General features: G+C 41.1%; 1 protein-coding gene across 7 annotated transcripts; it reads left to right on the top strand.

Moving 5' to 3' along the window:
* Nucleotides 1-22: 22 nt before the first annotated feature.
* Nucleotides 23-27,381, top strand: grik1a (glutamate receptor, ionotropic, kainate 1a). 7 transcript variants are annotated; one of them, XM_063014507.1, is made up of 17 exons: nt 53-372; nt 1,811-1,978; nt 2,070-2,327; nt 12,987-13,168; nt 13,291-13,344; nt 14,736-14,909; nt 15,275-15,418; nt 18,235-18,342; nt 18,862-18,906; nt 20,738-20,845; nt 21,013-21,216; nt 21,808-22,031; nt 22,728-22,846; nt 23,532-23,749; nt 24,446-24,671; nt 24,949-25,199; nt 27,078-27,381. In XM_063014507.1, the coding sequence occupies exons 1-17, from the start codon at nt 258-260 to the stop codon at nt 27,228-27,230; spliced, it is 2,751 nt and encodes a 916-aa protein (XP_062870577.1). In that variant the 5' UTR covers nt 53-257; the 3' UTR covers nt 27,231-27,381. The 7 variants fall into 7 exon arrangements, 6 of the variants coding, with proteins under 6 accessions (XP_062870580.1, XP_062870581.1, XP_062870579.1 ...); XM_063014509.1 differs by lacking the exon at nt 27,078-27,381 and having other exon boundaries at nt 33-372; nt 24,446-24,622; nt 24,949-25,063; XM_063014512.1 differs by lacking the exons at nt 18,862-18,906; nt 27,078-27,381 and adding an exon at nt 26,206-26,342 and having other exon boundaries at nt 39-372.
* Nucleotides 27,382-27,915: the final 534 nt, after the last annotated feature.

The raw sequence follows: 27,915 nt of genomic DNA, 5'->3' as shown, positions 1-27,915 counted from the left end.
CCAGTACCTCAGCCAGCCAACGGTCGTCTGAGCTTTTCATCATGTAGAAAGTTTCACTCGACGTTTCTGGATAAAAAACAACACAGAAATCGAACAAAAAACGATAAAAATATGTAAATATAATGTTAGTTCTTGTTTAGTAACGGAGACGGGCGGCGTGTATCTGGAAATGTGGGAAATTCGCATGGAAATGAGGGGAAAACAGAGAACTGGACGGATGGAGGTTTGACAGGAGAGGAACTGACATCGTCTTCACTATGAAGTTTACTGTTTATTTTGATTACGGAGCGATGGAGAAACGAAAAATGCTGCTATTTTTGTTTATCTTCTGTTCTAAGTTGTGCCTGAGTGAGCTCCAGGTTCTCCGAATTGGTAAGTTGGAACTTAAATGTGTCTGAACAACATCAGGTATTATTGGTTTAGATTACGTTCTCAAATCAACCTTATTTCTACTTAAAAATCTGCCCAAAAATCTACTTTATTGTGCTGCATTTCCATAATTTACTAATATACACTTGTTTAAAAATGGCAGGATAAATGAAAATGAAATTGATGTAGTATGTCAGACTAAAATATGGAAAAATTGTACGCAAAATCTATCATTTTTTTATTTTAATTGTTAGTTAACACTTAATAAGTCTTATGACTGATGGCTAATAAATACTCTGTATATATGATAATACATATTTAACAGTACTTGTAAGTATTAATATATGACGTTCTATGAAATTGTTTACAACCCCTAATCAGAAAAAAGTTGGGACAGCATGGAAAATGCAAATAAAAGCAAATTAATAAACATCCATTGCTGCAAAAAGTTGGGACAGTAAAGCATTTACCACTCTGTAATGTGGCTATTCCTTCTCACCACACTTAAAAGACGTTTTGGCACTGATGAGTCCAATCGATTTAGTGTTTCGGGTTTTATTTTGTCCAATTCTTCTTGCAAACACGTCTTAAGATGTGCGACAGTATGGGCTCATCGTTTCACATTTTTCGCTTCAAAATTATCCATTGGGGACAGGTCAGGACTGCAGGCAGGCCGGTCCAGTACCCGTACCCTGTTCTTCCTCAGCCATGCATTTGCAATGTGTGCAGCAGGTGGTTTTGCATCGTCTTGTGGAAAAATGCTGGACGTCCCTGGAAGAGACGACGTCTTGAAGGCAGCACGTGTTGCTCTAAGATCTCGACGTACTTTTCTGTATTAATGCTGCATCACAGAGTGTAACTGACCTTCGCCAAGGGCACTGACACCGCCCCCATACCATGACAGGTCCTGGCTTTTGGACTTGTTCCTGATAACAGTCCTTTTCGTACATATTTTTTCATAGATTGTTGGTTCAAATCCAGGCTTGGGACTATGAGCAAGGCCTCTAACCCTGTCTGCTCCAGGGGCGCCATACAATATCTTAGTCAGGGTCATAGTGGGTCATACTGGGCGCAAGGTAGAAGTACAGGACGACAGGGCTCCAATTCATTGCAAGGCTTCGACCACCCCCCATTTTCCCAATACAAATGAGCCTGATTGACTTGTTTACATTCCTCTTGCTCACCTTGTAATCACTAAAGCCTAAATTCTAGCTGATGTACTTTTAAGATGTTTGATTAGGAAATGCATCTTTGCTTATGTCTTGTGTATTTAGACCTCAGTCCTAAAGAGTTTTCGGCCAATCAAAACCAAGCACTGATCAGGCACATTCAAGGACTTGTTTGTCCAGTCTAATTGCTTATGCATAATGCATTTATAATTTGTCCACCCCTGCATATTCATGCGTCTGTTTTTTTTTTTTTGCCTCATTTTCATATGCAGGTGGTATTTTTGAGACTCGAGAGACCGAGCCAGTGAGTGTGGATGAGCTAGCCTTCAAATTTGCTGTCACCAGTATCAACCGGAACAGAACACTAATGCCGAACACCACGCTGACCTATGACATCCAGAGAGTGAACCTCTTCGACAGTTTCGAAGCCTCCAGAAGAGGTCAGACTTCAGGTCGTGCTTAACTTTTCTTTCCTTTGACCCATTGATTTTTTTGATTACATTTCCACTCTTCTGGCGTCTTCTCTCTCAGCGTGTGACCAGTTAGCTCTGGGTGTGGCTGCGGTGTTCGGTCCTGCCCACAGCTCTTCAGTCAGTGCAGTCCAGTCCATCTGTAATGCCCTGGAAGTCCCACACGTCCAGACCCACTGGAAACACCCCACTGTGGACAACAAGGACACCTTCTTTATTAATCTTTTTCCAGAACAAACCTCCATCAGCAGAGCCATTCTGGATGTCGTCACCCACTACAAGTGGAAGTCGGTCACAGTGGTGTATGAAGACAGTGCAGGTAGGTCACGGTCACGTGGTTCAGACGGCCCCGTTTTGACTTTGTATTCATAAACAATTGAAAAGTCACAAACAGATTGAAAGGATTTATTCTCAGTGGTGATGCTGTTTGTGCCACGCCACCCTACGGCGTTTTTTTTTTTGTGCTAAAGCCACAACAAGCCATTCCAGGATTTGTTAGATCATTACAGAGATGATTAAAACCAGGAAAGGACGGCGCAGAAACGCCAACAAGTGTTTTAAGTAGAGATGGGACGATCGGGGTTTTTGGCACCGATTCCGATCTCCGATCTCCTTTCAGGGACATCTGCCGATTGCGATCGGGGGGGGGGGGGGGATGTGGCTTTAGCAGTAAATAAAATAAATAAACTTAAAAAGAGCCTCACAGTAAAGATAAACCGGAGTAGCGCGCGCGTGTGTGTGTGTGTGTGTGTGTGTGTGCGCCTTTAGAAGAGACGCTTTGTTCACTGTATCGCTATAAGTGATTCATTGATTCACGAGTCATTTTTCGCGAAGCGTAAGTTTCTCTTCTCGGTTATCTCTCCGTGTTTACTGTTATTAATTAAATGTCGTGGTTTTAAATAAACACCAGCTACTACACAACATTCTGTGTGACTCTCTTACATTAAAAAGCTTCATTAAAAAGCTTAATTAAACTGCTATTACCACAGATCTGTTACCGACCGTCAGACTCGTTCCGTCTGTGGAGCTAAAAGTTCAGCAGATGATCCTGAACTAACGAATTTGGTAATGAATAAACTTTTGCCTCTGATTGGCTCTGTAACGTTTTCTGTTCTCATCTACATCACAAGTAAGAACCGCTTACGATTTACCAAAGTGAACCAGGAGTTTATATAACGTGCTGATAGAATCGACTCAGATGTGACCGGGTTGAAATATCTTTTTAAAGTAAGTAATACAATCAGCAAAATTACATCGTATGTGTGATGCACAACGTTAATGATGTTATTTTAGGTCATGAAGAGCTTTCACTGTGGTTTCTGTACGATGGTTGATGAATGGTGATGTGATGGTTGGCGCTTCGTAGCTCAAAGTCTGGATCGATCCACTGAGCTGTTAACTTAACGTGATCTTTATATATCACACGATCGGATCGGCTACTTTTAGGAAATATCGCCGATCGCCGATAGCATATTTTGATTAGAAATCGGCCGATACCGATTCATAGCCGATCGATCGTCCCATCTCTAGTTTTAAGTCTTTGCAGAAATATGTCACAGCCTGGTGTATTAAAAGCAGCAGACAGATCAAACAGAAAAAAAGGGACGTTCGATAGTCCGCCACCAGGCTATTTGTAACCCTGACGAGCGTCGCTTTAATATAATGATTTCCGCAAAACCCAGACTGAAACTCTTTAAAAAATCATTAGAGGCTTGATGTTCTTTGAACTGAGCAGTGACGGCACGTCCAAAGCGCTAGTCTAGGACAGAGAGTTAGAAATTGAACGATAATTGCTGAAACCTTCAGCCGGTGTGATTGCAGCCTGTTATGCTACGATTAGAAGTCGGCAGGTAGTAGCTCTAGATGACTTTATCAGCTTTTCAAAAGAACTTTGCAGGGATTATAGATTGCTGTACATTTCTGATGTTTTGAAAGATTTATTTGCAGTTTCAAACTTTTAGCAGCTCGTAAGAGTTATTCACAGTAAAAGAAAAGGGCTTTTTTTGAGTGCCTCTATGTGATGCACTATGATGAGCTGACCTTTGTAGGCATGTCCATGCACAGTCAGGCTAGCCTTTCTATTAAAGTCTTTTTTTGGGTGACCGGTGGATTTCAAATGGCGAAGCCCCAGAGTGAACCAAGGAGCGGAACGAATAAAGGTCACGGCGTGCTCTTTCAGGAAGAGTGAGCTGATCAAGGGTAGCCTGAAAAATATTATGAAAGTGGCTGACCGAGACCACGGGTGAAATTGTGGTATCGGTGATGGGAAAGTGCTCAACTGCTGAAAGTGATGTTACGTGCCGGTATGGGTGTAAGGCTTGATTCACCGATTCCTTTTGAGAGAGTCTAGGAGCCGGAGTACCTATAGAGCAGATCATATCCAGAGTATACGCTTTAGTTTGGAAAGGAGATTTTATATATACTGTAGAGCAAAATCAGAGGTCTGGAGGAGTTTCGGAATGAATCAAGATGAATATTAAAAACACAAGTAGCTCATTGATCAAAACAGGATGCTCTAAAAGTCTAGAGATTTTGAGAGCAAGGCACTCGAACAAGGTTGCATGAGCATTCGATATGGTTTTGATCTTGTAGCTGAAATGAATCAGAACAGCAAGACCAGTAGAATGTGGATTGCGGATCTATTGATAATATGCTTATGCAGGGGGTTCAGGTCATCGTCAAACACACTATACAGTATATAATTATATATTTTGGTCTATAAGTACGTCGGACATAAACTTCGCCTTGAGCAAATCTACTCTGCAGTTTGAACTATTAAAATGCTCCTACTGTGCTTGGCTAGTTGAAGTAAGCATATTTCATAGTCACTGCAGGCTAGACATGCCTGAATAGGTTTTATATACCACTGACTCAGTTCATGCCTGTTATTTACTGGCACAGATGATGCTTTCTGGCGGGTACTTTTAGTTCAATAGTTTTATATCCACAAGGCAGTGATGTAAAATTGCGAAATGATTGGCCTTGATTTAATGATCGATTCCATGTTCATCATAAAAACATTGTAGAACAGGACTAGCAGCATGTGTTTAGGTGTAAATTATAGAAACCTTAAAACACCCTAGCCATTGGGAGGACTTGTCAGTGCGCTCTCAGTGCCAGTCCCATGCCCGGATAGAAATAGAGATACAGACCAGGTCCGGAAGCAACTAAAAGAAAAAAGAAACAAAATGAATAAATAAAAGATATATAGGGTGTGTTCGAAAACCTTGCTGTCTTACTGTCTACATAGGTAGCTGCCTAAGTAGTGAGGATTCTTATAAGTCATTGACTCATAACGCAGGTTTATTCGAACACACTACTTAGACAGCGATAACATCGGGTTTCGCTTACTAAGCATCATGCCGTTCAGACCGATGGGGTGAGGTGGCACAACGCGCTAGCATGTCAACTGACATCTCCCTCCGTGTACCGAAAACGGTAAAATTCGCTGACAAGCCCGAATTATTATTTACATTTGAAAATAACTCGTCTCCCCGCACCATCCGCCATGTTTTCTATTTTTGTGTGAGAAAAGTTGTGCTAAGACAGCATCGTATGCTCCCATTTTGAGTCAAAATAGCGTGGAAATGTTAAGATGCCTAACTAGGGAGGATATTAAGGCATCTAGGATTTCGAACAGCCTCCTTCTCGGGAGCGTGTAGGTGCTGCCTATGTAGAGAGCGCACCAGGTTTTCGAACACACCCGTTATATAAGACGTTCTAATGAATACGTTTTGCAGTAGATACAAGAATTTGTGAGTTGTAAGTTCTCTTGAACCCTTATATAACTGACAAACGCGTACAAAGAAAAGATTGTCAGTGTTTTCACAGACCAGCTTGATTGTGTTTTGTAAATATAAACAACACAAGACCCAAGTATTCAGTTAGTGGTGGTGGACTAGGCTGTTGTGTGTAAATATCTTGTATTATCAACCATGTGAAACCTAAAGCTTTTGACCCACGTCAGAATGATTTTGTGTCACACTGCTGCCACATAACAATTATTTGTTGACAATTATTTCACTAATAAACTGCTATACAGATGCTCCAAATAAAGTGGTGCGTTTATTTGTGTTTTAAAAACATGTGCTGGCCTGCTTCTGTTATTGTATATTGTTTGTTCAAAGTCCAAATCCCATTTTCCCATCCCAGACTGGAGTGTGACAGTCAACAAGGAGAGTACAGGGTGTGATGGAGTGTGAAAACTCAGTGGCAGGTTGGAAATATACCAACTGTGAGGCGCTGTTTTTTTTTGCAAAACCTGTTTTCGTACTGTGACCTAATTCTAGATTTATTTTTCAATGAAAACAAACGCAAACGTCTATGCATGGGGGTCAAAAGAATTATGGTTGGTCATGGTCAGTTCCCACTAGGTCTGTCCTACTAAACAGAGACCATGAAGCAGAACCAGGGCCCACCGGAGGTATTATATCTCATGGCTGGATGCATTTGTGGCCTGGAGTAGAAAATTCATAACGGACTTTCACAGCCTGCTAGCGACACTGATAATGGGAAGGTTTTGAGCAGCCGAAATAGTTTATTAAGCTCAAATGCTCATAAGCACGGCTATACAAGTGTACCATAATAGTGCAATATCTTCACAGACCTCCATTAATGCACCGGTAAGCCTATGATAGTGATTACGATTGCTAATATATCAGGTAATCCGATGCCACACGATCCAGAACGATTTTCTGTGCTTAATAAAGGCTAAATACAGAGCGGCACTTCATCTGCAGGGGCACACACAATTTCACACCACGCAGATGGCCGTCAGACACCTCCACCCCTTATGCTCTGGCACGCAGGATAGCTGAGGAGAAACTGCACACTTGGGAGGTCTGGTCTATTATTATGGTTATTGCATCAAATCCGTTTAAAGGTTATAGGGACTAGACGCCGGGCAATATGATATAAACTGTATCATATAAACATTGGGTTGATTGGAACTGTGATGAGGTCTCTGATCTCTGGATTACATTATTTTTAGTTCACACTTCTTGTGTGTGTGTGTGTAGTCCTTTTGTGGGTTTGTGTATTTATTCATATACTGTATTATTATCCTGTAATCCTACAACATCGTAAAAGAACGGACATATAGGGCGCTTTAAATGCGCTCAGCTTCCGACAGTTTTTATATACTGTAAATAAGGGTAGCACTGTTACCTCACAGCAAGAAGGTCCTGGGTTCGAGCCCCAGGCGGGGCGGTCCGGGTCCTTTCTGTGTGGAGTTTGCATGTTCTTCCCGTGTCTGTGTGGGTTTCCTCCAACAGTCCAAAGACATGCAGTCAGGTTAATTGGAGATACAAATATTGTCCATGATCGTGTTTGAGATTAAACTTGTGAACTGATGATTTATTTATTTATTTATTAGGATTTTAACGTCATGTTTTTACATTTTTGGTTACATTCATGACAGGAACGGTAGCCACTCATTACACAAGGTTATATCGAACACACTCATGGACAATTTAGTATCTCCAGTTCACCTCACTTGCACGTCTTTGGACTGTGGGAGGAAACCGGAGCACCCACACAGACACGTGGAGAAATGCAAGCTCCACACAGAAAGGACCAGGAACTCTCCAACTGGGGATCGAACCCAGGACCTTCTTGCTGTGAGGCGACAGTGCTACCCACCGAGCCACCTTGATGAACCTTGAGTAACTACCGTTTCTGTCATGAATGTAACCAAAGTGTGTAAATGATTAAAGTTCTAATAAATAAATAAATAAATAACATAGTGTAAATATTCATAGCAAATTTATTAGGCCCTTTATTAATTAATTTTATATTTTCACTGTTAATTTAGCACTTCATTAAGCAATCGTGGCTCATTCCTTTAACCCTTTCATGCCTGAGTGGAACATTCCATTTTCGGACACTATGTAACATGGTCATAGAAAAAACCTTATTGTGTAAATACCGTACATAGCATAGACTATATACACACACCATTATAACCAGAAGAATCAGTTCTTTAAAATGATATAAAACTCAGTATGGTTATTTAAGTGTAATATAACCAAATCTATACAAAAATCCTTCAAAATCAACCTTAAAAAACCTCTCAATTTTTATTTCATACATAAATACTTAAATTTTTAACACATTTCTGTGCAATTTAGAGAAAAATATAGAACATATGAAATGTTTGCAATTTTGTGAGCCATTTGTCAAGATAATAATTTTGAATCTATCATCTTCTATTCAAAAGTTATGATCAATTTAGCAGAAGGTGTCATTTAGCAATTTAGAATGTTCGTGTCGCTCCTTTTTTACCTCACTTTTTACCAATGTCAGCATACACTATAAACCAATGAAAGTGTACTTTTATGAAAAAAAACCCTGCATATACACACACCATTATAACCAGGAGAATCAGTTCTTTAAAATTATATGAAACACAATGTTTTTCAAGTGTAATATAATAAATGTTTACAAAAAACCTTCAAAATCAACCTAAAAAAATCTCTCGTTTTTTATTTATTTCATAAATACTTACATTTTTAACACATTTCTGTGCAATATAGAGAAAAATATAGAACATATGAAATGTTTGCAATTTTGTGAGCCATTTGTCAAGAAAATAATTTTGAATCTATCATCTTCTATTCAAAAGTTATGATCAATTTAGCAGAAGGTGTCATTTAGCAATTTAGAATGTTCGTGTCGCTCCTTTTTTACCTCACTTTTTACCAATGTCAGCATACACTATAATCCAATGAAAGTGTACTTTTTTCTTAATTATTACTAAATTGTCAACATTCATATTTTTGAAATAAGACAGCAGATAAAATGTATTTGACAAAATAAGCACTCTAACAACAGTGTATAGTTCAAAAACATTAAAGATTTTTATTAGAATTATATACACTTCTCATTCTATAAATAATTTCAAAACAACAATACAATATAGTTCAGCACTATTGAAGAACAATGAACAATGCATCACTCCATAAAACAAACTCTCAAATAATCCAATTCAACAATACAAGAAAAAGCAATTATTTGTTCAGGATAATCATTGAACAATTCAGTAAACAGTTTTGAGGCAACAGGATATCAAATCTCATCTAAGCCATTTTGCCAAAAATTCACTACAAAATATTTAACAGACAATGCACAATGGATAATTACCTCAAGTCACCTCCTTCCAATGAACAATGCACACTGAACTTTGACCTGTGAAGAGAAAGAGAAACAAAGAACATATACACAAACACAGGGGTTGAGGAAGGATGAGCGGGACTGACAGTAGAAGACAGAAGCCCTGTGTAGGTCTAACTGCGAAACTCATCTCCTTCGCTAGAATGCCAAGACTGAAAACAGTTTCGATTGCCAACTAAACAAAATCTTCTACCTTGGCACTCAGGAGCCATGCATGCAATCTTTGTTTTATTTTCTTTTTTGAATTTGTTGTAGCAAAGCCAGCAATTTATTGATACTTGCTCTATCTGAGGAATGTGGGTGACGTAAAACGATGAGGAAGTGGTTGGAGCTACTGAAAGCTGAGATGGCAAAATTGAATCTACGGCAATGTCTGCAAGTTGGCGCGAAAGATTTTCCCTAAAGTTTATCTGGCTGTAGCCTGCTAAACTAAACCCATAACGTGATGCTGGATTGGAATGATGCCAGTCCTGAAACAAAATGAAACTATTAACGATGGCTATGTCCACAAAATGGAAGAAAAGTGTTTTCCACCACTTTTGAGTTTTCTGAAGCAGACTGTATGTGTTTAACATGTGATCAGATCTGTCAACACCTCCCATGTGTTTATTGTAGTCCTTTACTACAGCTGGTTGACGGACTACTTTTCTGTCCCACTTGGCACCAACCTTTACCATCTTAGAAACCTCTGATGAATCATTAGCATTGTGGAAATTAGAGAGGCATGTAACTGCTCGCGTGTCCTTCCACTGAACAACTAAGACATTTCCGTCAATTCTACACCACCTCATATCACCACGGTTAGCTTGCCGCTCCCATTTCTTGACATCTTTGAAATCCACTGGGAATTTCTTACGATTAATCCTACATGTCCCACAAGCATTGATTCCCCACTCCTTAAGTCGGACCATAACAGTTGGTGATGTATAGAAGTTGTCAAACCAAACTGTGTGACCTTGATTTTTAAATGGCTGCACAAGGTCTTCGATCACTTTTATAGCCAAATCAGTTATGCGCCCATCAAGACTGCCTGTGTAAACATCAAAGTCTAAGGTATATCCCGAATTTGAAGTTGCAATGACCCACAATTTGAAACCCCAGCGAGTAGGTTTGCCCTTCATATACTGCTTGAATCCTGATCGACCTTTTGATTTGACCATTCTCTCGTCTATGCTCAGATTTTCATTAGCCTGGAAAAGCTGCTGACACTTGGTTTTGAGGTGGTCCATCAGGTAACGCAACTTCCTAAGACGATCAAGATTATTTTCTGTGGCAGGATCTACAACATGGAGGGCTGCCATCAATTCCTTGAAACGGTCACGGGACATGAATAACTTGGCCCATGAACCCTGAAGAGATCTGGTTCCCCAATATCTGTGAATGCTGTGGAGGGACGTGAAACCCATGTAAATAAGGAGCCCAAGAAACCGGTAGAATTCATCCGGGGTCACTTCTTCCCATGCCCCATGATGGTTCGCATAAGACGGCCTATTCAGTACAAGCTCCCACCCCTTAGAGTTTGTAAACTGGCAAATCTCGGCAACGATGGTGTACGTGAAAAACAACTTGAAGAAGTCTATTTCACGCAAGGTACTTGTGGCTGACCGTACAGCCCTGTGCACACTTCCCAGATCTATACCTACTGGACGAGAAGGATTAAATGGTATGGGCTCTGGTGCTTCTGTGTCTACATCAGCATAGGAAGGAAAGGATACAGATTCAGGGAAGCGTTTCCGCTTCCTACCTGACATGGGACAAGAAAGACTAACCAAACCCATAAAAGAAAACAAAACATTAGTAAAAATCATAATCTGAGTTTGTACTCTTTTGTTGATTTTATATTTTGTTGGCAGCCCTGATTGTGTGTGTGGGTGCAAATGCTGACATTTATTGTCAGCATATATGTACACACACACACATTTACAAATACACACTATTGGAATACATGTATTTACCGATAGGAGGTTGTTGGTTGATCCCTCTGCTCATCTTGCTCTTCTTCATCCTCTTCTTCCCCTTCATCCAGGAGCTCCATATCCATTAAGTCCTCCTCTTCAATGGTCATGCCTTCATGATCTTCATCGCTGTCATGTTCAGCAATAAGTCTAAGCTCGTCAGGGCCTAGCCGCCGTCTCCTCTTCAGAGACTCCATAAGGCATGAATATTGAGCCTTGTCTCCATCCATCTCAGAATAATAAAAGAAAGAGATTACAGTGAATAAAGGTGGTGACAGTGATGTTATTTTAAAAATAATTACATATATGTAGAATTCAATCACAAACACTCTATATGTTTTTGCCAGAGAAGCTAATGTCCACAGGCTCATGTTTAGAAGTAAACTCAAGTACACTGAACCAATACATATGACAAAAGTTTCTCAAATCTGGCACATGGTTTACACATAAAACAATAATTATCTAAGAGGAGCAATAAATACAAGACAAAACTTGATTATATGGTTATATTTAAAATGTTGTAAATAGTCACAGACTGAAATGTTATGCACCTGTATGCTTTCAAAAAAAGCTTTCAAAAAAAGTTTGATACCATATTTTAGTCCCTTTCAAATATATCTTGCAATACATTAGAAAATTATGCAAATCTGACAGAAATATTTTATAGATAAAACTATATTTCACTGATACAAGTAAGAATTACCACAGAAAAAAATATATGGTAAAAAAAGAAGTTATAAATTGCCCAGACTGACATGTTATCTACTTATATGCACCTATATGGTAGCATAGCATACTTTAGTCTCTCAAATAAATGCAGCAATTTTTTAGAAAATGATGCAAATTTGACAGAAATATTTTATAGATAAAATAATATTTCTCTTTCACCTTTATGCTTTCTGCCTCAGCTTACTTTAGCCAGTCATGCTAAATGCATGCAATGCAAAATGTAATGCTATTATGAGCAAAGCTAAGGTGATTTCTAAGCAGACTTTAGACAGTATTGAAGTAAAACAAGTAAGCTATAACTGATTTCAAGATTACATGCATAAGATCTAACTTTGGCAGCCTTTTCAAACCACATGGCTGCAGTATGCAACAAACAGCCCGGTAGCTTAGCTTAGCTTAGGTTCACTACTAATCACTTATTTGTGTAAAACTGCTGCATACTTTACAAACTACTAAACAAACGAGACTAAAAGGGTATCTGATAAACTCTCCACACGTATTTATTTCCATCTAGATGGACATAAAAAACATTACAATCGATTCAGAAAGGAGAGCAGAGCACCTGACTGACTAAACTTAGAACGCAACTCTCAAACTCACCTCAGCTTTTACAAAGCGTAAACACTAATAATATTAAAATTTTACCATTAAAGCTAAGTTTTCTGAGTAGAAATGAAAAGTAATAACACTAATAAACAGTTTTAAAATAAATCTTACCTTATTTCACTGACAGAATTTCTCTTTCTGTGTTGTTATCCAGTCGACTGTCTCAGCAGCGCTCCGTGTGAGGGCGGGGCGAATGAAAAAAATAAATTCTCCGCCTTCTCATTAAATATGCAAACCAGCCACGACACAAACCGCTTGACCAATGATATTGCCTTTTAGCCTGGGTTGTCAGCTACCTGGGGCAGTTTTCAGATTTACAATCAGTGATTGGACGGCGGAGATATAAGGCTTCAAGCCATCGAAATTATTGTTTCGAAATTTGAATGGGCCGGCTGTAAAGGGTTAAAAGGAAACATTCAGAATTTAAATTTTATGGTAGGTGGTGACTGGTGGTTTCAGGTAAAAATGAGGAGGCCCGATGTCCTTCATTTGTTTATTTGTGTTCACTCTTTTCACAGGCCTAATGCGCATGCAGGAGCTGATCAAAGCGCCGTCCAAGAACAGCATGAAGGTGCGCATCCGCCAGCTGCCCACGGGAAGCAGCGACGCCCGCCCACTGCTCAAAGAGATGAAGAAGGAGCAGGAGTTCTACGTGATTTTTGACTGCACTTATCAAATGGCCTCAGAGCTTCTCAAACAGGTAATGATGAGTTTGTTTCTCTGTCATTTGCTTGTTTGGCAATATTTCTGTAATTTCGGTACGGTGATTTGTGTGTGTGTGTGTGTGTGTGTGTGTGTGTGTTTTTTTTATATATTTAATAGCTGATGTCAATGGGAATGATGACCGAGTACTACCATTTCTTCTTCACTACCCTGGTAAGTCTGGCTATTCCAGAATGCCTGACGTATATCCCATTTTGGCAAATGGGAGTAAGGTGTGGTTTTTGCCATGCAGTTTTTTAATGGATGTAACTCAACATCAGTTGGTTCTAGGAGTGGCGTTGAGTTTGAAAGGCGTTGAGTTTCAAGGTATTTTTCCCTATAAGGATGTTTAGGAAAGCTGTTAATGCGTCCATGGTCCCGTAGAACTGCATATATTTTAGGCTCATGTTTGTTTATTAGGATTTTAACGTCATGTTTTACACTTTGGTTACATTCATGACAGGAACGGTAGTTACTCATTACACAAGGTTCATCAGTTCACAAGTTTAATATCAAACACAGTCATGGACAATTTAGTGTCTCCAGTTCACCTCACTTGCACGTCTTTGGACTGTGGGAGGAAACCGGAGCACCCGGAGTAAACCCACGCAGACACGGGGAGAACATCCACACAGAAAGGACCCGGACCGCCCCACTAGTTTTAGGCTTATGTCAAATAATAGGGTGTTTTTGACACTTATACACTGAAATAACACAAATATAATATAAAAAAAACACTGAAATAAAAAGCTGATTCTTACAGTTTCTCAGAAGCTCGAGCTGCAACGCAAGTTTAAAAGTGAAACAGGGAGGAGAATCCAGATGAACACAGATACACGTGGAGCTGTAACCCTGGATCTGACGCTTATTCAACACTAACGCAGATTCGTCTCATATTCGCACTTTGATGACGTTTTACCGCACCGATCAAGCCGAGCGCCGAACAAAGCGACTGTTCATTGTTCATTTGAAATAAAATAAATACATTTTTAAGAAACAAACGACGCTGAGTTACAAGGTACCGCTGTACTAGAATTAAGGTTCTTGGATGTTTGTCTGGATTCTTTTGTGACTTCCTTGATGAGCCAGTCATGCACATCTGATGCAGGTCGCAGAAAAGCAGATTTTTTTCCAGGAGCACGCTCATGGGCCCATCTAGGCTATCCCAGTAAACATCCCAGCAACCAAAAACACTTAACCAGCAGCATCCTGTGATCACAAGCAAACCAGAGACTAGAGTACAATGAACACAAATGTAGAATTATACAGAGGAGAAATATTGAATTACATGGTGCATCACTGGTTCTTTGATTGTGTCTGTATAGCTAATTTAATCATAATAACAATAAATTGTCATTGTGTATGACTACATAAATAAATTTTTTCCATTAGTTCTGCTCCATCAGTTTTACTACGTAATGTAATGTACATCAATCTCATGTGCTTATCTGGCTCTCTCATCCCTCGCATGCTCGACCGGGTAATTAAAAAAGCTCATTCGTAGCACATTTGTAAACAACAGCAGCTTTAGTCTGTCTAAAGAACACTTTCTTGCCGCCTTTAAGGATCTGTTCGCGCTCGACCTGGAGCCGTACCGATACAGCGGCGTGAACATGACCGCTTTCCGTCTCCTGAACCTGGACGACCCCTACGTCGCGTCTGTCGTTCAGAGATGGAGCACGGAGCGCCAGCTCGCACCGTACAGACCCGAGAGCGGCCTGATAAGCGGCGTGATGACTGTAAGAATGCATCTGTACACATTGTTTATTATTTCTCAAAGCGTTTTGACTGTGAGTGTTTGGAACGGTGAATTATTTTCTTTTTAAGCACATCCATATTACTTTAAATGACATCGATGATGCTTTTAAGATCAGTTATTAATAAAATGTAGTGGTAGTAATGACAGCTTTATTCACTTGGCAGTGCCAGCTAAGCTTGCAGGAGCTGTTGTTTACCGTAAATGAAGAATAATGCAGGATAGGACGTACTGTTACAGGAAAACGAACAACGCTGGTGTGGTGTGATGTGATGCGTTAACCACCCTGATCTGTTGAGCTGTGTGTTACACGAACGGGTCTGTATGAATTTTAATATCTCCGCGCAGACAGCAGCCGCTCTAATGTACGATGCCGTTTTCATGGTTGCTGTGGCATCTCAGCGGGCCAGCCAGATGACCGTGAGCTCTCTGCAGTGCCACAGGCACAAGCCGTGGAGGTATGGACCTCGCTTCATGAACCTGTTCAAAGAGGTAAGCTCTCTCGCTCTCTCTCTCTTTCACACCCACACACACACACACACCTGCTGATGGCCTCTGGAATAAAATAAAACCACCCTAATGGGCAAGAACATGCGTCTCCAAATCCTCAAAATAAGCAACAAGCCATCATTACTTCACGACTTGTGATTATAATTAAGTACTGCAGTATGAGTGGTGTTATTTACCCCTAGCGTTATTTTCCCGTGTTACACGTATTCCTTGACATCGAAAGAAATATATTTATGAGTCCAAGGCATCCTTCACAGAGCAGAATGTGAAAGCAGAAAATTGAAGTCCCGATACAGCCCGGATACAGCCCGCAGCAAGATCTGCGTAGCTCGCCGGCCTTGTCCGTTTCTCAGCCTGCGCTCGCTCTATTCTCAAAGAATTAATTATTAAGCATTACGCTGGAGTACTTTCTCAGCGCATTTCAGGGTTGACCCGAGGGTCGCACAGGTCGCCCCTGAGCTTTGGCTTTAATGAAAATTCGGTTCTCGTGGATGACAAACGTCTTGTACTTGGCCGTTTGATAGTAAAGATGGACCTTACTGGAGCACGTTTGCAGTGAGGCTGTGTGTTGTTGGGATTTCTAAACACCTCAGTGTTAAAGCTACGGTGAGAATAGTGTTTGAGCTCAGAAAGTGACCAGTGTAAGAAAAGATTAGAGGAGGATTAATTTGTTTGTTTATTAGGGTTTTAACGTCGTGTTTTACACTTTGTTTACATTCGTGACAGGAACGGTAGTTACTCATTACACAAGATTCATCAGGTCACAAGGTTATATCGAACACACACAGTCATGGACAATTCAGTGTCTCCAATTCACCTCACTTGCATGTCTTTGGACTGTGGGAGGAAACCGGCGCACCCAACGAGAACAGCTCTAGGACATGACTTTACATCAACACTGAGAGCCAATACACAGGCCAGTGAGTGTAAACTGTATTGTAAATCCTAACAACTCTGCTGCACCTACTATACTCATACCAGAACAGCACACAGTAACATGTCAGTACCATGTTAGTGTCACAGTGTGCTGAGAATGCTCCACCATCCAAATAATATAGGGCAGTAGGCAGCCTAGTGGTTAAGATACTGGTCCAGTAATTAAAAGGTCGCCGGTTCAAGCCTCACCACTGCCGGGTTGCCACTGTTGGGCCCTTGAGCAAGGCCCTAGGTTGTAACTGTGAGTCACTTTGGATAAAAGCGTCTGCTAAATGCCGAAAATGTAAATGTAATATACACTAAGTGGGGTCCTATGGGGGGGGACATATGGTCTACAGTTAGTTATTCTATACACTGAGTGCGTTCACATAGTAGGTTTTGCTTATAAATTGGCTCAGAACATGAATGAACATGGAAAGTGAATGCTCATCACACTCTGATATTACCGATTGTCGTCCGACTGCTGGATGAGGACAATAATAGGAGTTGGAACGCAAATTTTAACAGGATAAAATTAATTCTGCAGAACAGTGGGAAAATATTATTCAAATTTTACTGCTTAATTGATCTCGTTCATCTGTTTTAGTAAATGTCATGAAAACAGAATGAGTGTTGAGAGAAAGTCATCAAGGCCGAATACAATCAACCCTTAGCCAGTAATGTATGGAATCAAGGACGTGACTTGGCTACGTCTCAGACGCCTGCAGATGGTGTGATTAAATGAGCTTAGCAACGTAATTACAGCATCATTAAAGTATTTCAGCTGTGCACTGTCGGGGGTATTTTAAACTCACCTACACAGCTATAATAGTGGCCAATGTACCGGACCTGATTCAGACCAGTGGGACAGCAGTACATGCTTACCGCTGTGCCAGCTGCAGCCGTTGCTTTGACTTTTAATGCTTCATTTCATCGCAGAAGTTCAGCTGATTTACACAACCTGTAAGTGCCTTTCCCAACAGACGGATTATTAGGAATAATTAAAAGTTCATCTTGTTTTGTCTCGTCTGTGAGCTCTCAGTGCTGGTTTCAAGCCCGGATAAAATAAGAAGGGCATCTTCCAAATCTGGTATGTGGACCAGAATGATCTGCTCTGGCAACGTAGTCTTGCTTGAATTTGTAGATGAATTGACTGACTGTGTTTACTGACGAGGGTTTTTCGAACATTTTCATGTGGAGCTGTTTGAGCTGTCACAGCATTTAATATAGGGATTCCCTTTACTTTCTGAATCTTTCAGTACTGTTATGGACTATAGATGGAAGTTCTTGTAATCATGCTTAAATAAACTGTGCAAAAACTGTGTTTAATAGTTCAACAGTTGTTTAACAAAGGGGTGAACATGAGTTTTTTATTATTGTTACTTTTATTAATGATAGCATCACCTGTTTCTGTCTAATACTGCTTACATGACAGGATCATAAATTATCAGATGATTAATATGCGTGTAAATTCAGTCACTGCTTTCTCCTGCACAGAGAGGGTTTAGTGATTAATAGTCATACAAAAAGGCTTGAATCATTTCTGTGACCCTGCTTTCTCTTTATATGTAGTGTTTCAGTATTTGCTGTATTCTTGTTTTTCCATTTCTGTATTTTGGCTTCCTTTAAACTGAAGCTTCTGTCATTTTAACTGTTTTTTTCTTGCACTGAGTGGTCAATGGATTCTGTAACCTTGCTTTTTTACCAGATGGGTCAACACTGTCTAGTCCGCAAGAAAGTGAAACGTTCTTTTAATGCTAATAAGAGGTCTTGTTTTTATCCTGTTACCCGTTATCCTGTTTTATCCTGTTATGAATGCTGTGCGCTGCTGACTGGAATGTAATGTAATAATTGCCAGTGTATCTCCTGCGATTGTTTTATAGGCCCGATGGGATGGTCTGACAGGTCGCATCGTCCTTAATAAGACCAACGGTTTAAGGAAGGACTTTGATCTGGACCTCATCAGTCTTAAGGAAGACGGAACAACGAAGGCGAGGCATTTGAATTGCAGCTCTGTTGGCCAAACAGGTTGTGTTTATATTGATAGATTTAGCTGTTAGAAGAATCGAACCCAGGCGCCCAGGTGATATTCTGCTTGCACACCAGCGCCGAGTTTCTGAACTCCTCGGTGTTGCCTCCGGTTGGCTGGGCGCCATCTAGCGGGCATATTTGGCAGTGCCTGCAGCAGATACCAATTTGCCACCGTATCTGCAGGGTGGGGGCCGGACTATGTGAGGGTGCGAGAAGAGGAGGGCTGTACACGTGTCGGAAGAGGCGTGTACAGCGACGTGCTCTCCTCGGATGCAAACTGGTATCTCTCAGCAGCAAAATTGAGTCGCTAAATCGGGAGAAAATGCATTAAAAATTTTAAAAAGAATAATCGAACTCTGGATCCCCAGATCGAAGCAGTAGTAGATCTTAATCAAGTGATTAAATAATGAAAATAATTAGTAAATGTATTTACTACAAAGCTGTTTTAATGTTTTATTAATGTTAACATGTTTTAAAAGCCTGTAGCTGATGCTGAACTACGTCGCATGAAATTGTGGACAAAGGTTTGTCGCTGTCCTTTTATTCACAAACTCTTTTCCTTAACTTCCAACCCTTGATCATCACAGTGTTTCTAGTTCATTCCCCCAGCAAGCGCTGCTGACATTTCAGAGTACATCAACTTTAATTAACTGCACTGTTTAAATTAAACGTACTCAGATCTAGTGATAAGCCTTCCGATCGCCAGTACCAATTTCTCTGTAAACAGCACGTCCCTGAAAGTGGTGCCAGAGGAAACACAGCTAATCCACCAGCAGATGTTTGGAGAGAAGGGCTCATTTATTTTGGAAAGTGAATTCATTGAAGCAGTGCGGTTTAAAACAGAAATTCCAGGTGGACTCTTAAATTGTGAGTGGTTTGTGGTGCTCTTAATAAATACGTAATCAGAAAGAACTGGCACGACGACTTCTGGCATCGCTGCTTGTAATTGTCTTACTACTAAAGGCCCTTCCACATTCAACAGCATTGCACCGAGAATGATGATGCTTCATTGTTTGTGTGAAAAAAAATGCCATCTATTATCCCTAACGCCTGCAGAAAATGTTGACCTCTTCCCCAGCCTATCTTTGCATACTCCTTCACTACATGGAAAGACACCGGGGTTAAAAAAGTATCGTGTATATGACAAATTACAGAGGGCCAACAAGTCACGCTGGTGTATCAGACACGGATCATTAGTAAAGAAATACAGTAGCTGCAGATTGACCGTCAAAGGCAGCACTTTTTAGGATAATTTAATACAGAAATCCTAGGTGGACGCTTAAATACGTAATCAGGAAGAACAGGCGTGTCGATTTCTGGCATCACTGCTTGTAATTGTCCTACTACTAAAGGCCTTTACACATTCAACAGCATTGCACCAAGAATGATGATGCTTCATTGTTTGTGTGAAAAAAATGCCATCTATTATCCCTAACGCCTGCAGAAAATATTGACCACTTCCTTTTCATTTCTACCCTGAAGTCCCCAACCCTTCTTCACATATATTTGAACTACAAAAAAAGAAATACAGGGGATAAAAAAGTAACTTGAAAAGGAGCTTGACTCTGAAGTGACGAATTACAGAGGACCGACAAGTCACGCTGATATATCAGACATGGACAAAATGCATCAGCAAAAAGAAACAGTGGCTGCAAATTAAAGCTCATTGGCAGTCAAATGCCAGATACAGAGACCAAAAAGCTACAGAATAGGAGAAGCACAACTATAAGCCAATATCAAGAAAAGCTCATCTTTATAAATATAAAATTCACTGCATTATCACAAACAATGGTTGTTGCACAAAATTAAACATGGACCCATGATCAATAAAAGGATTCATATTTAAAGGAACCCAAAGGTGCCCTCATCCAAAAATTGCGCGAGCTACAGTGGGGAAACCGTATTGACATGGGCGGATGGATTTTTTATTCCAAATGAATCAAAACCACAGCAACTGATCTGAGGTGGTGTGTGATCTGAATGCTTAGTTTAATTTATTCTCATCTGTGTACATAGACATATGCACCAGATGTATAATAAATAACATAAAACCAGCATCACAACAGTCACATGTTTGTATAACTGTATTGTTACAGAATAAAAACATTTTTATGCTAAAACAGGACTGTGCATTTCATTTCAGTTGCTTGACCACTGGATAAAAAATACACCTACAACAAAATTAGATCTCCTGGGACAAACATCAAACTTCCCTTCCCTTTCTTTCCTGGCCTGTTTGCACATTTCCCATCGTTGTCTGTGAAATTTATATTCAGTTATGTATTGGATTTATTTTCCTATTCTTTTATGTTAGCTGTGGTCACTGCACTCTGATGAATATTGCATTACTCATAGATCGGTGTGTGGAACTCAAACACTGGGCTGAACCTGACTGAGAAAAAGGACACCTCTAACATCACCGATTCGCTGGCCAACAGAACACTCATCGTAACCACTATCTTGGTAAAACAAAACAAAAAAAATACATAAGACATGATTTCTCACTCCATGTGTCTTCATTTGTCTTTTTAATGGAATCAGCTGTAATTAATTATTGATTTCACTTCATTTCAAATCTTATAATGAGTATCTAAGGCTTTGTGTGCGTGTGTGTGTGTGTGTGCTTGCAGGAGAACCCATATGTAATGTATAAAAAGTCTGATAAAGTGCTGTACGGGAACGATCGCTTCGAAGGATATTGTTTGGATCTGCTGAAGGAGCTCTCGAACATCCTGGGGTTCAGCTATGAGGTCAAGCTGGTGTCGGATGGCAAGTATGGTGCGCAGAACGACAAGGGCGAGTGGAACGGAATGGTCAGGGAACTCATTGACCACGTGAGTGCAAAAGAATTAAAATGTAATATACACATAGTGTATTAGATAAATCTGCCCAGCAATTAATGTCCAACAAGCATGATTAGGTGACCCCATACATTTACCCCAACCATATATAACCACAGTTGTTCCCTTGGTTAAATACATGCTAAATACTTGTTAACAGTTCGTGTGCTGTCTGGTCTGTTAAATATGTCACATGTCATACACGTGTACTATGTGTACTATCACCAAAACACATTCCTTGTAAAATAAAGTGATTCTGAATGTATACAGTAGCGAAATTGACATGTCCCAACTTTTTTGGAAATGGGGTGTATAAGAGCAGAGCAAAAAAACGTCTTCTGAAATGGATTGTATGTGGATCTATAATTTGGCTTTGATATAAGATACATAAAATTGCATTTGTCTAGCTTTTATACTCAGCATTCCTTGGTATATTCGATCCTTAATATCAAGCGCAGTGCAAGTAGTTTTAGCCACCACTTGCAGTGTTCTTAGACAGATTTAGCATTTAAACTGTGCTTTTTCTGCCTGTTATTATTTTATTGTATGCAAATGATCAGCGTCAGCTCTAATTTTCTTCTCCAGATAGCAGATCTGGCCGTGGCACCGTTGACCATCACCTACGTGCGGGAGAAAGTCATAGACTTCTCGAAACCATTCATGACCCTCGGTATCAGCATCCTGTACCGCAAACCCAACGGCACCAACCCAGGAGTCTTCTCTTTTCTTAACCCCCTCACCCCGGATATCTGGATGTATGTGCTGCTGGCGTGCCTCGGAGTCAGCTGTGTGCTGTTCATCATAGCGAGGTATGTTTTTATTTTCTTTGTTTTTGTGTTTTGTGCATTTTGTATCAACTGTATGAGTTACTTGCATATTTCTCCCTTTACTGTGCGTAATATCATTAACCGCATTAGTAAAGGACAAGGGTGCGAACCTAAGCTGATAAGCTGAACACCCTTGACCACCAATACCTCTGGCAATGCATTTTTCATTTTCATTTTCCATACTGTCCCAACTCTTTCTGATTTGGGGTTCTGCTTTGTACACAAGTAGGACCTGATGCCTCAGATGAATTTTGGGATGTTGAATTGCATTTATGAACTAGTCACGGCTAAATGTCACAGTGGTGGATGATTTTCGACTTAAATATTCAACATGCAGAATATCGAGGCCTCCGAATGTGAGAACAGACACTTAGACTTGCCATTTTTATGTTGTGGTAACAATACTTTTGTAATATAGACTAGAGGACACATGAATTTCAAATTGCAGGTTTAACCTGATATCATTTCATCGTAAGGTTAGTAAATGAATCATTCTGTGGAACCTGCTGTAACCTTGACGTTATCGTGACCCACTTTTTGCGCCAGACAGATCAGAAAATTAAATCCTGAGATGATGAAGAGGGTGGTTCTACCTCCACTTTGAGTCAGACAATCAAAACAAATAGCTCACTTTTATGGATGTGTCAGTTTTATTCTCCTTTTTTAAATGCCTAACAGGTTTACGCCGTATGAATGGTACAACCCACACCCCTGCAATCCTGGATCCGAAGTGATGGAAAACAACTTCACGTTACTGAACAGTTTGTGGTTTGGCGTTGCAGCACTCATGAGGCAGGGTGGGTTTGCTTACGGTCATCTTCAGTGTACAGACACTTAAATGCTGGTGTAGTGTCGTGTATCCAGTGTAGCAGTACGTATATCTGTGGTTGTTGAACACTGTGTACACTTAACTGGCCTCTTTATTGGGCACACAATGCACATAATTGTTATTAATTGGTATGTTAGTGCTGTTTTAGTATCGAGGATGGTCCACTACCTAAATAAGTCATCCAACTGGTCAGTCAGGGTCCAGTGGGCATTTTCGATAGCTGGATTGGGTTGACAGGGTGTGACAAATTGACCGGGGAAGTACAGACAAGGGATTTACAATCGGTACAACTTGATTTAGAAGTGCAGAAAAGGGGTATAAAGTCAACAGCAGTTCTCTTGGGCTCCTGAGCAAGGCCCTCAACCCTCACTAGCTCAGATTGTACATTTGTAAGTCGCTTTGGATAGAAGCGTCTTCTCAATTCTTTGAATTAAATGACGCTTTTGCAGATTTGTCTATATTAAAACTCACATTTGCATTAACTACATTGTTTGACCAGTTGTTTCAGTGAGTGCCAGATACTAACATTTAATTCATAAGGCTTAGAACATTAAACATTTCCTAAAACAGTGTTTTGTAAGCTTGTGTAAATACACACTGTCCGAACACTTCTCACATCACATTGACCAGTCACTCTGCTCTCGTTGTAACAGGCTCTGATCAGATGCCCAAGGCCCTTTCCACCAGAATAGTCGGAGGAATCTGGTGGTTCTTCACCCTAATCATCATATCGTCCTACACCGCAAACCTGGCTGCCTTTCTCACGGTGGAACGGATGGACGCCCCGATCGATTCGGCAGACGACCTGGCTAAACAGACCAGAATAGAATACGGAGCAGTGAGAGATGGGTCCACGATGACTTTCTTTAAGGTCAGAATTCTGGAATCTATTCTAGGGTAACATTCAGGGGTAAATAAGACAAACAGGGGGTCCGTAGACAGGCAGACAAATTAAAACAGCCGAAAAGGGTTTAACATGCAGCTGTTCCATTTCTTCTGGCTTAGCAAATCAGTGAAACATTTCCTTTTCTTTTGGCCTAATCCTGAAATGTGTTATTACACCGCTATTACAAAGCTACGCAATTCATTAGAAATGACCACCAGGGACCAGCAGACTTAAAATGAAATCGGTCAGGAAGCTTAAAACAGGTCCTGGTTTGATCTATTAGCAGGACGACGATCCAAAACACTTCAAAATCCACAGAAATACTTCACTGACCTCAAAATCAAGGTCCCTCTGCCTTAAAATCCATGAGATAAGCTGAAGAGGAGAGTCCCAAGCCAGATTTTTATTAAATGGAAGGCCTCAGATTTCTTGCCATCTGTTTTCTAGTCTTTTTACGCATTATAGAAGAAGACTCAGAGCTGAAGGAGTAAATAAAGGAGTGGCAACAAGTGTGGCACACATATATTTTAGAAAATAGTCGTTTAATCACCTTGTGTTCGGTCTCTCCAGGGCCGCCACTATTTACCCAGGGGGAATGTTAATTTGTTCCAAAATTTAGGGAGAAATTAACATTCTAAAAGTTCCCTGAGTTTAAAAGATGCTCTTCATGTCTGTCATCAGAAGTCAAAGATCTCCACGTATGAGAAGATGTGGGCGTTCATGAGCAGCAGGAAGACCACGGCGCTGGTGAAGAACAACAGAGAGGGCATCACGCGCGTTCTGACCACAGACTATGCCCTCTTGATGGAATCCACCAGCATAGAGTATATCAGCCAGAGGAACTGCAACCTCACTCAGGTCGGCGGGTTAATAGACTCTAAAGGATATGGAGTGGGCACGCCGATAGGTAAAGACCTGTGGCTAATGGACTTGAGAGCTTTTCCTGAAGCTAAAGTGTGCCTTATAAACATTACTCTGTTGATAGACGGATGCACCTTTGCTAAGTAATCTCGCAAGTTAGAAGCTAATTTTGCAAATAAAAGCAGAATGTATTTACACTAATGTGCCTGAACAATTGTGAAGAAAATTGGATTTACGCATAACGTGTGTTAATCTTCCTCTAATGTTAATTTCTAGGCGCTCTTCCCCTCTCTCACTTTACAATACCAGCTGTATTTTTTCAGGGTCACCCTACCGGGACAAGGTGACCATCGCCATTCTGCAGTTGCAGGAGGAGGGCAAGCTGCACATGATGAAGGAGAAGTGGTGGAGGGGGAACGGCTGCCCCGAGGAAGACAACAAGGAGGCGAGTGCTTTGGGCGTTGAGAACATCGGCGGCATCTTCATCGTGCTTGCTGCTGGACTCGTCCTCTCGGTGTTCGTGGCGATTGGAGAGTTCATCTACAAATCTTGGCAGAACAGTGACATCGAGGAGGTGGGCATAAGCCAGTGTGCGATAGCCGTTGTGTGTCTGTTAAATTTCATTCGTTATTCAGTGTCCACTTGAAGGTTCATCTCGTTAGATTATATTTACGTTGCTTCATGTTTTTTGTTTGTTTGATTTTGCAATAAGGACTGAGTTATTATTTTAAGGCCCTCAAAGATCTCGAATAATCAGCACTAACTTGTGTAAGCACAATATCGGTTGTGCTGTCAGCAAGTCAAGAGTCTGCATGGACGCCGCTCAGGTGGCACAGCGGTAAAAACACGCTGGCAACGATTGGCCTGCTGTTCAGATAGGGGTGGGATTAAGCCGGATTGGGACTTTCTCATAACTAATACAATTACGATCTCTGCTGGCTGATTGATGGCTCCTGCACAGAGATGGGGATAAAGGTGTCGTCACGGTGTGTCTCTCCGTACACAGTGCTGATCCGCATTGCACTCGTCAAAGTGTAGGTGACAAAATTGTAGCCTAGCGGTTAAGACACTGGACTAGTGAGCAGAAGGTTCCTGGTTCAAACCCCACCACTGCCAGTTTGCCACTGTTGGGCCCTTGAGCAAGCGTCTGCTAAATGCCAAAAATGTAAATGTGAAATGCATACGGCTGCTGCCCACGTGTCGGAGGGGGCGTGGGTTAGCTTCGTTCTCCTCAATCAGAGCAAGGATCGGCATTGGTGGAGAGGAAACATGATGCAATCAGGCAATTGGACACGCTAAAGGGGAGAAAATGCATTAAAAAAGAGTCTTCATGGACATGATGTCCAATGGGTGGCCGAAACAGCCTAGACATTGGTTCCAAGCCCGGGTAAAAATAGGAGGGTCGCAGACCGGATCTGCTATGGCGACCCCTAAAGACGGGAGCAGCCGAAAAGAATTTTTTCAGGTCACATTTGCATTTATTTTATCATTCATTACGTCTCTGTGTTCGTCTTTGCTTTCACTCATCCACTGATTTGTTCTCCTCATTTTCTTTTGTGTCTTCCACCTGCGTGTTGAAGGCCTTCTGTTACTTTTACGGGATGCAGTCACAGCAGCCGCAGAGACAGGATTCCACCTCCCTCAGTGACGTGTCCATAACCACAGATATAGAGCGTGGGTACCTCCTCGAGGACGACGTATGCTCTTTGAGTTAATCGCCTCCGCTCCGACCTGGCTTTAAAATGGGTGCGTGTGACCTCTTGAACCACCCCTCCCACGCTCGCTTCCCTAAATTGGAACCCCAACCCACCCCAAGATTACACGTAGTGATAAAGTTCTGTCTTGTGTGATATCCCTTTACCAGTTTGGTTAATAACTGCAGGTGGAACTTAGATCAGTGGTTCCCAACGTGACTGTGTAATTAGCTGATTAACGGGGCTCTCAAGAACCAGGTATGAGAACCAGAGCATCTTTTACTGTTTAGGTTCTTCACACTTGCTGTCTTGAGCGCTCGGGTGGCACAGCGGTAAAGAACTACCGCTGAGATCTCGAGGTCCAGGGTTTGAATCTCAGTGATGCTATTGATGATCTATGACAAAAACATCTACCCAGACGTTAGACTTTTGTTGGCAATTAGCGGTAAGAAGGTCTGCAGCATCTGTCATGGTATTGGGGTGCATCAGTGCCCACAGTACGGCTGACTTGAAGATGTATCATCAGAGTGACGTCTTTTCCCAGGAAGATGAACATGTAATCCCTGGAAGTCCAAGACAAAGCCAGGCCTCATTCTGCATGAGCGACAACGATGTGGCTTTAAAGGAAACTTTTGACTAAATTCTCAGTCTGTCGTGCTTGTACTAGTTTTAGATTAGGAGTTCTCGAGGTGAGAAGCTGGAGCAGTGTTACTCTGTCAGAATGAGGACTAACCCGTGGCTTCTCGTTCTTCTGACAGTGCGTCGCTTTCTGTCAGCTGATGGAAGAGCGGAGCGTCTCCTTCAGGTGCCACAAGACCGTCAGGAAAAGAGGAAGGCCGGAGGGAAAATCCACACTCACAGGAGTCTTATGCAATTCCAAACGCGTCCAGAGGAAAGAGACTGTGGCCTAGAGACACTTTTCAAACCCGAACTGGAGGTAGTCGTGTTAAAAATCACTTACTAAAGAGAAGCTGGTGTAGCTGTGGTGGTGTGCTAGTCAGCCCTCAGTTTTTCAAATAAAAATGTTTCGCGGGCCTCGATTAAAAGCTAGTTTGCAAATCATTTCATTTGTATTTCACTCTTAGAGGCACTTTTAAAAGGTTTTTTTTAAAGAAATAGATTGAATATTTTCTCTTCTTACTCGTTCTTTTTCCAAACTAAATCTGAGGACCCACAATGCCTTACTCATTTCAGCACAGGCTGTTGTTTTGGCTCTTGACAGGTCAATACTTTCTCTCTACTATTCACAAAAGCGCATGCCCTCAGGTACTGACCAAATGAATTCTCTTCAAAAAGCTCAGTGGTGCTTAAATATGGCCCAAACCGCCTTCACTTCTCATCTCTTTAGAAAATATACCGATGAGGCATATCATTATGACCATCTTCCTAATACTGTGTTGGTCCCCCTTTTGTAACTGTGATGCTCTGTGTATTCTGACACCTTTCTATCAGAACCAGCATGAACTTCTTCAGCAATTTGAGCTACAGGAGCTCGTCTGTTGGATCGGACCACACGGACCAGCCTTGACCCTGTCGCCGGTTTATCACTGTTCCTTCCTTGGACCACTTTTGATTGATACTGACCACTGCAGACCG

This window comes from Trichomycterus rosablanca, chromosome 18 (assembly GCF_030014385.1).
Source record: "Trichomycterus rosablanca isolate fTriRos1 chromosome 18, fTriRos1.hap1, whole genome shotgun sequence".
Lineage (NCBI taxonomy): Eukaryota > Metazoa > Chordata > Actinopteri > Siluriformes > Trichomycteridae > Trichomycterus > Trichomycterus rosablanca.
Note: the sequence above shows the minus strand (reverse complement) of the source record. Positions and strands in the feature narration are given on the sequence as shown.

Bases quoted from the DNA above. Each gene is read 5' to 3' on its own strand.
- grik1a (XM_063014507.1), top strand. From the start codon at position 258: ATGAAGTTTACTGTTTATTTTGATTACGGAGCGATGGAGAAACGAAAA. The intron at 20,846-21,012 runs GTAAAACAAAAC...GTGTGCTTGCAG, and splicing joins TCATCGTAACCACTATCTTG to GAGAACCCATATGTAATGTA. The intron at 22,847-23,531 runs GTGGGTTTGCTT...TCGTTGTAACAG, and splicing joins TGCAGCACTCATGAGGCAGG to GCTCTGATCAGATGCCCAAG.